We start from the raw sequence: 13,800 nt of genomic DNA on the forward strand, positions 1-13,800 counted from the left end.
GTGAAAAGCGAGCTGCCTCCCAGGCATTAGCCGGCTGCACGTAAAACTCAGTTTTAGTCGAACTAACGTCAGGTTTGACTTTTCGCAGCAGGTTAGGAGAATTCACGTAGCAGGTTATGATGATTAGGTTGAGGTTAGGAAAATAGTTATATACTGAACAAAAATATAAACACAACTATTTCAAAGATTTTACTGCGTTACAGTTCATATAGGGAAATTAGTCAATTTAAATAAATTCATTAGACCCTAATCTACGGATTTCACATGACTGGCCCCCACAAAAGGGCTTTATTACAGACACAAATACTCCTGTTTCATCAGTTGTCCAGGTGGCTGGTCTAAGACGACCCCACAGGTGAAGAAGCCAGATGTTCACTAACAGGGATGTAAAACAAATTTGTTTAGCTTTTTGTGCATATGAAAAAATTCAGCTCATGAAACCAACACTTTACACGTTGCGTTTATATTTCTGTTCAATATAAATAGTCTCAAAACAAAAGTGACGTAGGTCAGCACGTGGAGTAATGAGTAGGATTCTGTTTTCAATTGCGAAAGTGTTTGCTTTTGACAAGCTATCTGCCTTCCACATAAAACTAGTTTGAAAATTTGAACATATAACATATGAAAAAGAGATGTTTCTGAACGATGGATCATGCTGCCTTATTGACGACAATAAGGGAGTGGCGCAGATTGTTGGGCACTCCTCCCTCACTGGCTTCACCTGGTGAAGTGATGGCCCATGGCCACGTTCAACCGAGGCCATATTAGACTGCTGCCACCGATTGAACATAGACTATACAAAGAACATATCACTTAGTCATGCATTACTTAAATGTGTTGACAGAACAGAAAATGATACCATTACATACTTCACCAGTTTTTCACATATTCAAATCTTTTTTTTTATTTAAAAAAAGCAAATCACAACAGTATCATGAGCAAGTTAAATACTAAAGCAATTGAGCAAAAACTGAAAAGGTATCCTAAAGTACAACATACAGTATCATTTCCCCCCACAGAAGATTCATACAAGATGTTAATTTTATGCAAGTATTTGCATTGTCAATGAGAAGCTCAGTGAATATACAGTACCAGTCAAATGTTTGGAAACACCTACTCACTCAAGGGTTTGACTTTCTTTTTACTATTTTCTACATTGTAGAATAATGGCGAAGACTTCAAAACTATGAAATAACACATATGGAATCATGTAGTAACCAAAAAAATTGTTAAAATATTTTTCTATTTGTTTATTTGACATTCTTCAAAGTAGCCACCCTTTGCACACTCTTGGCATTCTCTCAACCAGCTTCATGAGGAAAGCTTTTCTAACAGTCTTGAAGGAGTTCCCACATATGCTGAGCACTTGTTGGCTGCTTTTCCTTCACTCTGTGGTCAAATTCATCCCAAACCATCTCAATTGGATTGAGGTCGGGTGATTGTGGAGGCCAGGTCATCTGATGCAGCACTACATTACTCCCCTTCTTCGTCAAATAACACTGGAGGTGTGTTGTGCCTGTTGAAAAACAAATGATAGACCCACAAAGCGCAAACCAGATGGGATGGCGTATCGCTGCAGAATGCTGTGGTAGCCATGCTGGTTAAGTGTGCCTTGAATTCTAAATAAATCACTGACAGTGTCACCAGCAAAGCACCCCCACACCACCTCCATGTTTCACAGTGGGAACCACACATGCAGAGATCATTCTTTCACCTACTCTGCGTCTCACAAAGACACGGCGGTTGGAACGAAAAATCTCAACTTCGGACTCAGAATTCCACTGGTCTAACGTCCTTTACTCGTGTTTCTTGGCCCAAGCAAGTCTCTTGTCCTTATTGGTGTCCTGTAGTACTGGTTTCTTTGCAACAATTTGACCATGAAGGCCTGATTCACACAGTCTCCCCTGAACAGTTGATGTTGAGATGTGTCTGTTACTTGAACTCTGAAGCATTTATTTGGGCTGCAATTTCTGAGGCTGGTAACTCTAATGAACTTATCCTCTGCAGCAGAGGTAACTCTGGGTCTTCCTTTCCTGTGGCGGTCCTCATGAGAGCCAGTTTCATCATAGCGCTTAATGGTTTTTGTGACTGCACTTGAAGTAATTTTAAAAGTTTTTGAAATTTTCCAGATTGACCTACCTTCATTTCTTAAAGTAATGATGGACTGTCTCTATGCTAACTCTTTGCTTATTTAAGCTATTCTTGCCATAATAAGGATTTGGTATTTTATCTTCTGTATACCACCCCTACAACCCAACTGATTGGCTCAAATACATTAAGGAAAGAAATGTCTCAAAAGCATTAAGGAAAGAAATTCCACAAATTAACAAGGCACACATGTTGATTGAAATGCATTCCAGGTGGCTACCTCATGAAGCTGGTTGAGAGAATGCCAAGAGTGTGCAAAGCTGTCAAGGCAAAGGGTGGCTACTTTGAAGAATCTAAAATATATTTTTATTTGTTTGACACTTTTTTGGTTACATGATGCCATATGTGTTATTTCATAGTTTTGATGTATTCACTATTATTCTACAATGTAGAAAATATTAAAAATAAAGAAAAACCCTTGAATGAGTAGGTGTGTCCAAACCTTTCACTGGTACTGTATAATGAAGGTATAACACCAGTGATCCATCAGCATTTCTCAGTTCAGTCTGACATACTTTAATTTTGGGGCAAATCCAGAACATAGTAAAGGAGGTGTTCTGTAAAGGACGGCTATAATAAAATATTTAAAAAATAAAAGGTAAGTCTGTGAGGCGAGTTCAATTCTTGTATAGACCTATGCCTTCTGTCAGGAGGGCATGTGGAGCCGTGATAAAAGTTCAAGCACTTTTGACCCCTTGCCACTGGGGGAGTCATGGTTATCTTGTGGGGTCATCTCCAGCCCATACAGGTGCTCAAGGAAGCCATACAGGGAGGCTAGCTGATCTGGGTACCCCAGTTCAAACACACGCAGAAGCTTGAAAAGCTTGTCCAGTGCATTGCTCAGGCTCTCCTGAGGCAGGGGGATTGCAATCCTATCAACAGGGAACACGATGCAAAGCTGCCGGCCAGGGGCCTCCAGGGGCCCCACGCTCAATATGTAGGGCTGAGCGTGGGACACAGACTCTGGGCCCTCCAAGGAGGTAAGGTCACAGAATAAGGAGGACACCATGGTGTCTATCTGTAGAGGAACAAAGGAGGAAAGGTCTTTCAAGGGGATTCTTCAATTACATTCCTTCAAAACATCATTGTTACCTTCCCTTCTAAAATTCCACTAGTTCACAAACTTAATCTATATGGCAATGAGGAAATGTCTGGGTTTTACTGCTCAGTCTGACCAGGAAGAAAAATACTGTGTTGCTCACCGGTACAATGTCCACCAGATACCGAATGGCCTGCCTGACACTGCTCCTGGAGGTTAAGGAGGCTCTACTGGTGTTTGTTGGTGGTAGCACATAGATCAGGACTTTCAGCATAGTCATGGTGTAGGAGTCTGCAGAGGAATCAGAGAGGAACAAATACGTTCAAAAAACTTAACCACAGTAATCTACTCTCCTATTACTCTAACCACTGAGTAAATCATACAGATCATTTTCAGTCAGTCTGTCAATGGCTGATTAGGAGGTTGACTGTAAAGTGTCTATTCTGTGTATACTGGTGAAAAAAAAAGAAAAGCAACATGCAACAATTTCAAATATTGTACTGAGTTACAGTTCATATAAAGAAATCAGTCAATTGAAAAACGTATTAGGCCCTAATCTATGCATTTCCGATGACTGGGCAGGGAGGGGTGCAGCCATGGATGGCAGCCAGGCCCAGCCAAACAGAATTAGTTTCCCCCTATAAAACAGAAATACTCCTCAGCACCCCAACCAAATTATCCCACAGGTATAAAAAAAATAAAAAAAAATGTGGAAGTCCTGGGCTGGTGTGGTTACACATGGTCTGTGGTTGTAAGGTCGGTAGGACGTACTGCCAAATTCTCTAAAATGACGTTGGAAGCAGCTTATGGTAGAGAAATTAACATTAAATTATCTGGCAACAGCTCTGGTGGACATTCCTGGAGTCAGTTTGGCTCCAACAAAACCTGAGACATTTGTGGCATTGTGTTGTGTGACAAAACTGCACATTTTAAAGTGGCCTTTTCTTGTCCCCAGCACAAGGTGTGCCTGTGTAATGATCATGCTGTTTGATCAGCTTCTTGATATACCACACGTGTCAGGTGGATGGATCATCTTGGCAAAGGAGAAATGCTCACTAACAGGGATGTAAACAAATTTGTGCATCAAGTTGAGAGAAATAAACTGCGTATGGAATTCAGCTCCTGAAACATGGGACCAACACTTTACATGTTGGGTTTATATTTTTGTTCAGTGTAGTTAACCTCTGACCTCCTTGCTGTGTGGCAGCCAGTTGGAGAAGTGCAGAGATGTCCGGGTGTTTTTCACACTCTGCAATCTGGTACAGCCTTGGCAACACGAACGACGACCACTGGGCCAGGAAGGAGTGGCCTTTACCTGGGAACATCCTCTCAAACTCCAGGTCAATCTGAACAAACAAACACCTTCAGATCCCAATAATACACTTAGTCAATTATCATTCCTGCAACATTATTTTGTTTAAATATAATTTGATCTCTGAGAAATTAAGGTAATTGATCGCATCCAAATTGTCCATTTGAATTTGTAGGATTCATATAACATTCAATAAATAGACATGAAGAATCCAAAGGAATAGTCAAAAGCCACACACAGACCCACCACGACAATCCCACCCCAACAACTAGTATATAGTATCAGTTCTCTGTGTTTGTCAAGTAGTATGGAGCGTGTTCTCAGAGAATGTAGTGACGTTTTCTATCCCCTTGTTCAGAGAAATTTGTCATTGAAGTTCTGTTTATGTCCCATCCTATGGACTGATAGTACCAGGTTGACCAATAGATGGTGCTGTTCCTGCTATTAGGTTTTTAAAACAAATTTGAAGCTACCCACCCCCTAAACTCAATGTTTAAAGGAACTGTTCCCAAATTACAAAATGCTATTGGTATCCTTACCCTGTAAGGGGTCAACAGACAAGGTATGACAGCAGTATGAAATGCTAACTTTTAAGCGTTTGTGTCAAAAATCTAATTCAAGTCAATGGTACCTATATTAGCATTTCATGTTCAAAATCAGCCTAAAGTATTTTAACATTTATTGTGTAACTCAATGATGTTACTTATACCGGTAAGTGTCAAAATAATGGAAACACTTGAGTAAATGAGGGATACAAAGTCTATTGAAAGCAGGTACTTCCACATAGGTGTGGTTTTTGACTTAAAGCAACAAACATCCCATCAAGTTTAGGGTCATATATAAAAATGCTGGGCAGGCCATTATTTTGGCCACCACAGGGCACGAATGGTTTGATGAGCATGAAAACGATGTAAACCATATGCCATGTCAGTCACCAGATCTCAAACCAATTGAACACTTATGGGAGATTCTGGAGCGGCACTTGAGACAGCGTTTTCCACCACCATTTGGGACGGCAGGTAGCCAAGCGGTTAGAGCGTTGGACTAGTAACCGAAAGGTTGCAAGATCAAATCCCCGAGCTGACAAGGTAACAATCTGTTGGACAAGGCAGTTAACCCACTGTTCCTAGGCTGTCATTGAAAATAAGAATTTGTTCTTAACTGACTTGCCTAGTTAAATAAAAGGTTTTAAAAAATGATGGAATTTCTCATGGAAGAATGGCGTCGCATACCTCCAATAGAGTTCCAGAATCTATGCCAAGGAGCATTGAAGCTGTTCTGGTCACCCTATTAAGACACTTTAAGTTGGTATTTCCTTTATTTTGGCAGTTACCTGTCAATGATTTGGATAGGAAACGCAAAAATGCTAAAATTAGGTACCACTGACTTGCATTGGATTTGTGCCACCGATGCTGAAAAGTTAGCATTTTAAACATTTGTCAGGTAAACAAAACCAAACAATTGGCTGATGTCATACCTTGTCTATAGACTGCTTACAGGGTAATGAAACCAATGTGTAATTTTGTAATTTGGGTGAACTATCCCATTAACATTGAAGGGGGGTTATCATCTAATGGTCCTGTGGTCCTTCTGGTCCTTGTGGTCCTTCTGTAGCTCAGTTGGTAGAGCATGGCGCTTGTAACGCCAGGGTAGTGGGTTCGATCCCCGGGACCACCCATACGTAGAATGTATGCACACATGACTGTAAGTCGCTTTGGAGAAAAGCGTCTGCTAAATGGCATATATATTTTTTTATATATATTTATATATAATAAAATGAACAGCACCCTCTAGTGGTCAAATCTGGTAATATCGGGATGTAGGATGTGAGGGGGGCAGATTACATAGGATGAAGAAACAATTCTCTGGGCCGCAGCTCCATACTACTCGTCAGACATAGAGAACTGATACTATATACTCTGTTGGGTGTGTGTGGTGGGGGGGGGGTGCAGTGGGTGGCTTTTGACCACTTTGATTCCTCATACAGTATCTTACCTCATTGTTAGAATGGAATATTGGAATATTATATGAATCCTATCAATTAAAAAAAAGGGCAATTTTGGGTGCAATCAATTAGCTTACTTTCTCAGAAATTGAATTCTATTTCATCAAAATAATGTTGCAGGAATTCTGATCTTATCTGTTTCTAACTTCAGAAACAATTTCATATCAATTTGAGATGGTGGGTGTCATATCTGGCTAAAATGACATGGAATGACCCGAATACAAGTTTATCTGTGGCCTTTCTAGTCTTGTGAGCATCCGTAGCTTTCTCCATGAAGACTGGACTCACCGTGGTGGGAACGTCAAGAAAACGTGGGTACTCGGCCAACACAGCCCTCATACTAGGCCGTGTGTTGCTGATCCACCTCCTGCGTGCGTTGAATGTGAGGTCCATAGCACTGTGGATGGTAGGCAGGTTCCTAGTCAGGGGCCTGGTTCTCTTCATCAGCTCCATCCACCTCTGGGTCTCCTCACTGGACTGTGTCTCCAGGAGCCCAGACCCCAATCTAGGTACAGGAGGGTCCGCCAAGCCTGGCTCTGGCCGACGCCTCTTCAGCACATACTTCTTCTTGTGGTCTTCAAGGGTGCGTCGAGAGTTGCGCAGGCGCGTCTCAATGTAACCCGTACGGGACAAAGGGTCGTACAAGTGTTCCTACACAGGGAGAAAAAATGATAGGACAGTCGTCTACTCAGTAACTGAGAATTATGTGAATCTTACACTACTAATCAATTTACTAGCTCACTATGCCGTTGATGCCAGCAGAGGGTGCACAGAGCCTGAGTCCTGGGAAGAGCTCCACTATGTGCTCTGCCAGCATGGTCTTCTGAGCAGAGGTAGGGTAGCTGCAGATGACAGGAGATTAAACGTCAGAAACACTCACAAAACATTGAGTCGAAATAGAAGAGCAACATCTCTGCTCTCTCAGACACGTCCCTTCTCAGCCCAAATACACATACAATCAGCTCCTCACAATCCAAACTCCTCCACGATGAAGGACACAGAGAACTTGATAAGCTTCCTGCGGGACAGCTCACACAGACAGCCCTCCCTCTCGTACTCCCGGACCACCTCAGGACACAGCTGCTCCAGCCACAGGCGCAGGCGACCTACAAAGTCCTGTGGACCAGCCTCCACCTGCTCCTGCCCAAACTCACCGGCCTCCACACCACTCTGAGAATTACAGGTTTAGATAAGGACTGAGGCGCAAATTATGTCAGTGAACATTTAGTGCCTTATATTGTTTATGAGATTGCGAGGTCGGCATTTGAGGACTGAGTAGATGTGCTTTACTCACATTGGCAGGATGAGCCAGAGGCAGAGCAAGGGCCTCCTCAGCCATGCAGCATCTCTCTATCTCAGGTCGCTCTGTTTTGATGTTGGCTGGGCTGAAGCAGGGGTGCAATGCGTCCTGGGGCTTGGCAGCCATCTCTCCCTCCAGGGACACAGCCACAGTCCTCTGGTCTCCTTCATGCAGCCTGTGGTCATCTGCAACTGAACATTTGCAGAGGGGAGACAATGGGGAAGCGCATGAGAGGTAACCTAGCAAGCCGCCAGACCCCGTTCGCTGTACGGATATACCATTCACGTAAGCTTGAGATATCAGGCAGCTTGCGAGGCTACATGAAAATACTGCAAGTCAAGACATCAAGAGAGGCTCTCACTAAAGCTGCCTTTTCTCTGAGAAACTACATCACAACCATCTTTCACTACATTGAGTCAGGACTTACATTGAGTGGTACCGCCCCCATCAATAAGGGCCATGTCTTCATTGTGCTCCGTCTTGTACACTCTGTTCATCAGTTCCCACTCCTCTGGGATCCCCATGCCCTGACCCTCCTCATAGTCCACCATCACTGGCCCAGCCGACACAAGGTCAAACGGGTCAGGCAGTCCAGCACAGTCCTCCACCACCTCCTGGGGATGGAGCTCCACGGTGGTCCTTTGTGATGCTTGGGTGGTTGAGCAAGTGGTCTGACCCATTGGATTCTTAGTGTTGCAGCGCCCACCACTAACCCTCGGTCCTGTGTTAGAGAATGCCCCTGAAGACCCAGCCTGCACCCTCCAGTCACCCCCACTGGGGGCCTCAAACCTCTGCTTCAGTCCCAAGGTGTCCTGGTCCCTCTGGGTCACTGAGGAAAGTCCATGCTGCTGGTCCCCTTGGAGCCCGGTTAACAGACGCACAGTCTCACACAGCACAGACTCCACTGCTGTACGCACTGCCTCGTCAATGGCCCCGCCCAGTCTGTCCCTCAGGAAGCTGATGGACAACTGGACATCCATTTTGGCACAGCTCTACCTGGTTGTCTCGGTGACTTTAGACACCAACCACAGGTTAGAGCTCTATGGGATTGTATGTAGCTAGTCTATTAAAAAAAAACACCAAAAACTGGGTATTGTCAAAGATTTTCTAGTGTAAGTTATTGTTTAATTTATTCCTCTCTGATAATTGATATGACCACAACATCTCGAAGCAGCTCTCGCTTGGAGCGTCAACCAGAGAAACACACTGAGTGATATGAATTTTACTAAGAACAATCATATTAGCTAATTACCCTAAAACTACAGCTATCTTGGCAACTCAAAAAACAATGTCAACATAGCTAGTAGATACTGGATCACTAACTAGTTACATTACTACCAAATTATGCTGAAGACACATGTCGGTTGAATACATTGTTGTGCAACTGGCTAGGTATCCCCTTTTCCCATTGTTGCTCCCATTACTCTTGCTAGCAACAAAACAAGCTCGCTAGCTAATCATTTCCTACAAGCTATCTCTGTAAATGATTCGATTAATTAAATTAGTTAACGTCACCAACATTTCACTGCAAATGATCGAAACAATACTTGAAGTCTACGCAGGATTGGGACTTTAAACCAAAGCTACAATGCGTAAAACATGAATATATACATTTTGAAACGTTGTAGCTAGCTATCGATTCTAGCTAACTGTCGTCCCCTAAATAAAACGTCATCAGCAAGAGACCGCAAGCGTCAAAAAAGAGAACGGTGTGAGGCCAGTCAGTGTACAGAGATTTGACTGTAATTATTCAGCAGTAATGGTGCCTATTACACATAACATTTGCCTACACACCGCAGAGAGGAAATGTCATAAAGATAATTGTTTCCCCAGAGACTCGACCCCTTTGCTTTTAATGGATAAATATACAAATGTAATAGTTCTGACCAGCCCCCAGACAGGGTTGTAAGAGCTGACAAAATACACTGAACAAAAATATGAACGCAACATGTAAAGTCCCATGAGCTGAAATAATTTTCCATATGCACAAAATACTTATTTCTCTCAAATGTTGTGCTCAAATTTGTTTACATCCCTGTTAGTATTTTCCTTTGCCAAGATAATCCATCCACTTGACAGGTGTGGCATATCAAGAAGCGGATTAAACATCATGATCATTACAGAGGTGCACCTTGTGCTGGGGGACAATAAAAGGCCACTCTAAAATGTGTGGTTTTGACACACAGCACAATGCCACAGATGCCTCAATATGAGAGAACGTGCAATTGGCATGCTGGCTGCAGGAATGTCCACCAGATCTGTTGGCAGAGGCTTGAATGTTAATTTCTCTATCCTGAGCTGCATTCAATGTCATTTTAGAGAACCTGGCAGTAAGGCCAACTGAGTCAAACCACAGACCACGTGCATGTCGTTGTGTGGGCAAGCGGTTTGCGGATTTCAACGTGGTGGCAGTGGGGTTATGGTATGGGCAGGCATAACCTATGGATAACAAAAACAATTGCATTTTATCAATGTCAATTTGAATTCAGAGATACCGTGACGAGATCCTGAGACCCATTGTTACAGACCTGTATTGATCCTACCCTGCCTTTCTAAAGCCAAGTTAACAAAACAGATCACCGTTAATTTCAAATCCCACCGTACCTTCTCCGCTATGCAATCTGGTTTCCGAGCTGGTCATGGGTGCACCTCAGCCACGCTCATGGTCCTACGATATCATAACCGCTATCGATAAGACAGTACTGTGCAGCCGTATTCATCGATCTGGCCAAGGCTTTCGACTCTGTCAATCACCACAGTCTTATCGGCACACTCAACAGCCTTGGTTTCTCAAATGACTGCCTCGCCTGGTTCACCAACTACTTCTCAGAGTTCAGTGTGTCAAATCGGAGGGTGTGTGGTCCAGACCTCTGGCAGTCTCTATGGGGGTGGGTGGCACAGGGTTCAATTCTCGGGGCGACTCTTTCCTCTGTATACATCAATGATGTCGCTCTTGCTGCTGGTGAGTCTCTGATCCACCTCTACACAGACAAAACCAACCGATCTCTGCTCGCACCTGCCCGCCGTCCAGCATCACTACTCTGGACAGTTCTGACTTAGGCATTTGTAGTTGTCCACATGTTCTATGTGTCTGGTTAGACTAAACTCTCCTTCCAGACTCACATCAAGCATCTCCAATCCAAAATTAAATCTAGAATCAGCTTCCTATTTCACAACAAAGAATCCTTCACTCATGCTGCCAAACATACCCTTGTAAAACTGACCATCCTACCGATCCTTGACGATGTAATTTACAAAACAGCCTCCAACACTGTACTCAGCAAATAGGATGCACTCTATCACAGTGCCATGCATTTTGTCACCAAAGGCCCATATACTACCCACCATTGCGACCTGTATGCTCTCGTTGACTGGCCCTCGCTTCATATTCATCGCCAAACCCACTGGTTCCAGGTCATCTATAAGTCTTTGCTAGGTAAAGCCCCGCCTTATCTCAGCTCATTGGTCACCACAGCAGCACCCACCCATAGCACGCACTCCAACAGGTATATTTCACTGGTCACCCCCAAAGCCAATTCCTACTTTGGCCGCCTTTCCTTCCAGTTCTCTGCTGCCAATGACTGGAACCAGTTGCAAAAACCACTGAAGCTGGAGACTCATATCTCCCTCACTAACTTTAAGCATCAGCTGTCAGAGCAGCTTGTACATAGCCCATCTGAAAATAGCCCACCCAACCTCCTCATCCCCATATTATTATTTTTTTTGCTCCTTTGCACCCCATTATCTCTACTTGCACATTCATCTTCTGCTCATCTATCACCTCAGTGTTTAATTGCTAAATTGTAATTATTATTTCACCACTATGGCCTATTTATTGCCTTTACCTCCCTAAATCTTACTTCAATTTCACACACTGTATATAGACTTTTCTATTGTGTTATTGGCTGTACATTTGTTTCCTCCATGTGTCGTCCAGGTAGGCAAGTTGAGAACAAGTTCTCATTTACAATTGCGACCTGGCCAAGACAAAGCAAAGCAGTTCGACACATACAACGACACAGAGATACACATGGAGTAAAACAAACATACAGTCAATAATACAGTATAAACAAGTCTATATACGATGTGAGCAAATGAGGTGAGATAAGGGAGGTAAAGGCAAAAAAAGGCCATGGTGGCAAAGTAAATACAATATAGCAAGTAAAACACTGGAATGGTAGATTTGCAGTGGAAGAATCTGCAAAGTAGAAATAAAAATAATGGGGTGCAAAGGGGCAAAATAAATAAATAAAATAAATACAGTAGGGAAAGAGGTAGTTGTTTGGGCTAAATTATAGGTGGGCTATGTACAGGTGAAGTAATCTGTGAGCTGCTCTGACAGTTGGTGCTTAAAGCTAGTGAGGGAGATAAGTGTTTCCAGTTTCAGAGATTTTTGTAGTTCGTTCCAGTCATTGGCAGCAGAGAACTGGAAGGAGAGGCAGCCAAAAAAATTTGGTTTTGGGGGTGACCAGAGAGATATACCTGCTGGAGCGCGTGCTACAGGTGGGTGATGCTATGGTGACCAGCGAGCTGAGATAAGGGGGAACTTTACCTAGCAGGGTCATGTAGATGACATGGAGCCAGTGGGTTTGGTGACGAGTATGAAGCGAGGGCCAGCCAACGAGAGCGTACAGGTCGCAATGGTGGGTAGTATATGGGGCTTTGGTGACAAAACAGATTGCACTGTGATAGACTGCATCCAATTTGTTGAGTAGGGTATTGGAGGCTATTTTGTAAATGACATCGCCGAAGTCGAGGATTGGGTATGTTTGGCAGCATGAGTGAAGGATGCTTTGTTGTGAAATAGGAAGCCAATTATAGATTTAACTTTGGATTGGAGATGTTTGATGTGGGTCTGGAAGGAGAGTTTACAGTCTAACCAGACACCTAGGTATTTGTAGTTGTCCACATATTCTAAGTCAGAGCCATCCAGAGTAGTGATGTTGGACAGGCGGGCAGGTGCAGGCAGCGATCGGTTGAAGAGCATGCATTTAGTTTTACTTGTATTTAAGAGCAATTGGAGGCCACGGAAGGAGAGTTGTATGGCATTGAAGCTTGCCTGGAGGGTTGTTAACACAGTGTCCAAAGAAGGGCCAGAAGAATACAGAATGGTGTCGTCTGCGTAGAGGTGGATCAGAGACTCACCAGCAGCAAGAGCGACATCATTGATGTATACAGAGAAGAGAGTCGGTCCAAGAATTGAACCCTGTGGCACCCCCATAGAGACTGCCAGAGGTCCGGACAGCAGACCCTCCGATTTGACACACTGAACTCTTATCAGAGAAGTAGTTGGTGAACCAGGCGAGGCAATCATTTGAGAAACCAAGGCTGTCGAGTCTGCCGATGAGGATGTGGTGATTGACAGAGTTGAAAGCCTTGGCCCGCTCAATGAATACGGCTGCACAGTAATGTTTCTTATCGATGGCGGTTATGATGTCGTTTAGAACCTTGAGCGTGGCTGAGGTGCACCCAGGACCAGCTCTGAAACCAGATTGCATAGCAGAGAAGGTATGGTGAGATTCGAAATGGTCGGTAAACTGTTTGTTGACTTGGCTTTCGAAGACCTTAGAAAGGCAGGATAGGATAGAGCTAGGTCTGTAGCAGTTCGGGTCAAGAGTGCCCCCCCCCCCTTTGAAGAGGGAGAGATTTTTGTTCAGTATATTTATTGCATTCATTCATTTGATGTTTTAGTACTTTGTGCCAATCATAAATATTGAATCTCATTCTAGATCTGTGGTGCCATTGTACTTAAATCTCTGACATGAGCATTGACAAATCATTATTCTTGAAGTGTGCAGTTTACTGATTTCCAAATGAACAGACTACTAATTTAGAAAATATGCTTGCTATACAAAGGTTTAGACTATTAGTAAAAACATATAATTTTGCATATGCTCTTTTCAGCAGAGGCAGGACAAATCTGCCAGTGGAAGACAGCCCTCTCCCTGTGGGTTGTTTCAGACAGTCATCTGGAGGATACAGCAACAACCTTGAAG

General features: G+C 43.4%; 1 protein-coding gene across 1 annotated transcript; it reads right to left on the reverse strand.

The window, feature by feature from the left end:
- Positions 1 to 2,431: 2,431 nt before the first annotated feature.
- Positions 2,432 to 9,499, reverse strand: LOC118384477 (uncharacterized). The gene is made up of 8 exons (XM_035771058.2): positions 8,232 to 9,499; positions 7,799 to 7,995; positions 7,475 to 7,674; positions 7,247 to 7,346; positions 6,793 to 7,155; positions 4,377 to 4,533; positions 3,351 to 3,478; positions 2,432 to 3,166 (listed from the first exon to the last, which is right to left on the reverse strand). The coding sequence occupies exons 1-8, from the start codon at positions 8,782 to 8,784 to the stop codon at positions 2,795 to 2,797; spliced, it is 2,070 nt and encodes a 689-aa protein (XP_035626951.1). The 5' UTR covers positions 8,785 to 9,499; the 3' UTR covers positions 2,432 to 2,794.
- Between the last annotated feature and the right edge of the window lie 4,301 nt (positions 9,500 to 13,800).

Source organism: Oncorhynchus keta, chromosome 5 (assembly GCF_023373465.1).
Source record: "Oncorhynchus keta strain PuntledgeMale-10-30-2019 chromosome 5, Oket_V2, whole genome shotgun sequence".
Lineage (NCBI taxonomy): Eukaryota > Metazoa > Chordata > Actinopteri > Salmoniformes > Salmonidae > Oncorhynchus > Oncorhynchus keta.

Coding starts and splice junctions, on each gene's coding strand:
- LOC118384477 (XM_035771058.2), bottom strand. CDS start 8,784: ATGGATGTCCAGTTGTCCATCAGCTTCCTGAGGGACAGACTGGGCGGG. Junction 7,996..8,231: donor TGGGGGCGGTACCACTCAAT/GTAAGTCCTGAC, acceptor GCAAATGTTCAG/TTGCAGATGACCACAGGCTG. Junction 7,347..7,474: donor ATCGTGGAGGAGTTTGGATT/GTGAGGAGCTGA, acceptor TGTCATCTGCAG/CTACCCTACCTCTGCTCAGA.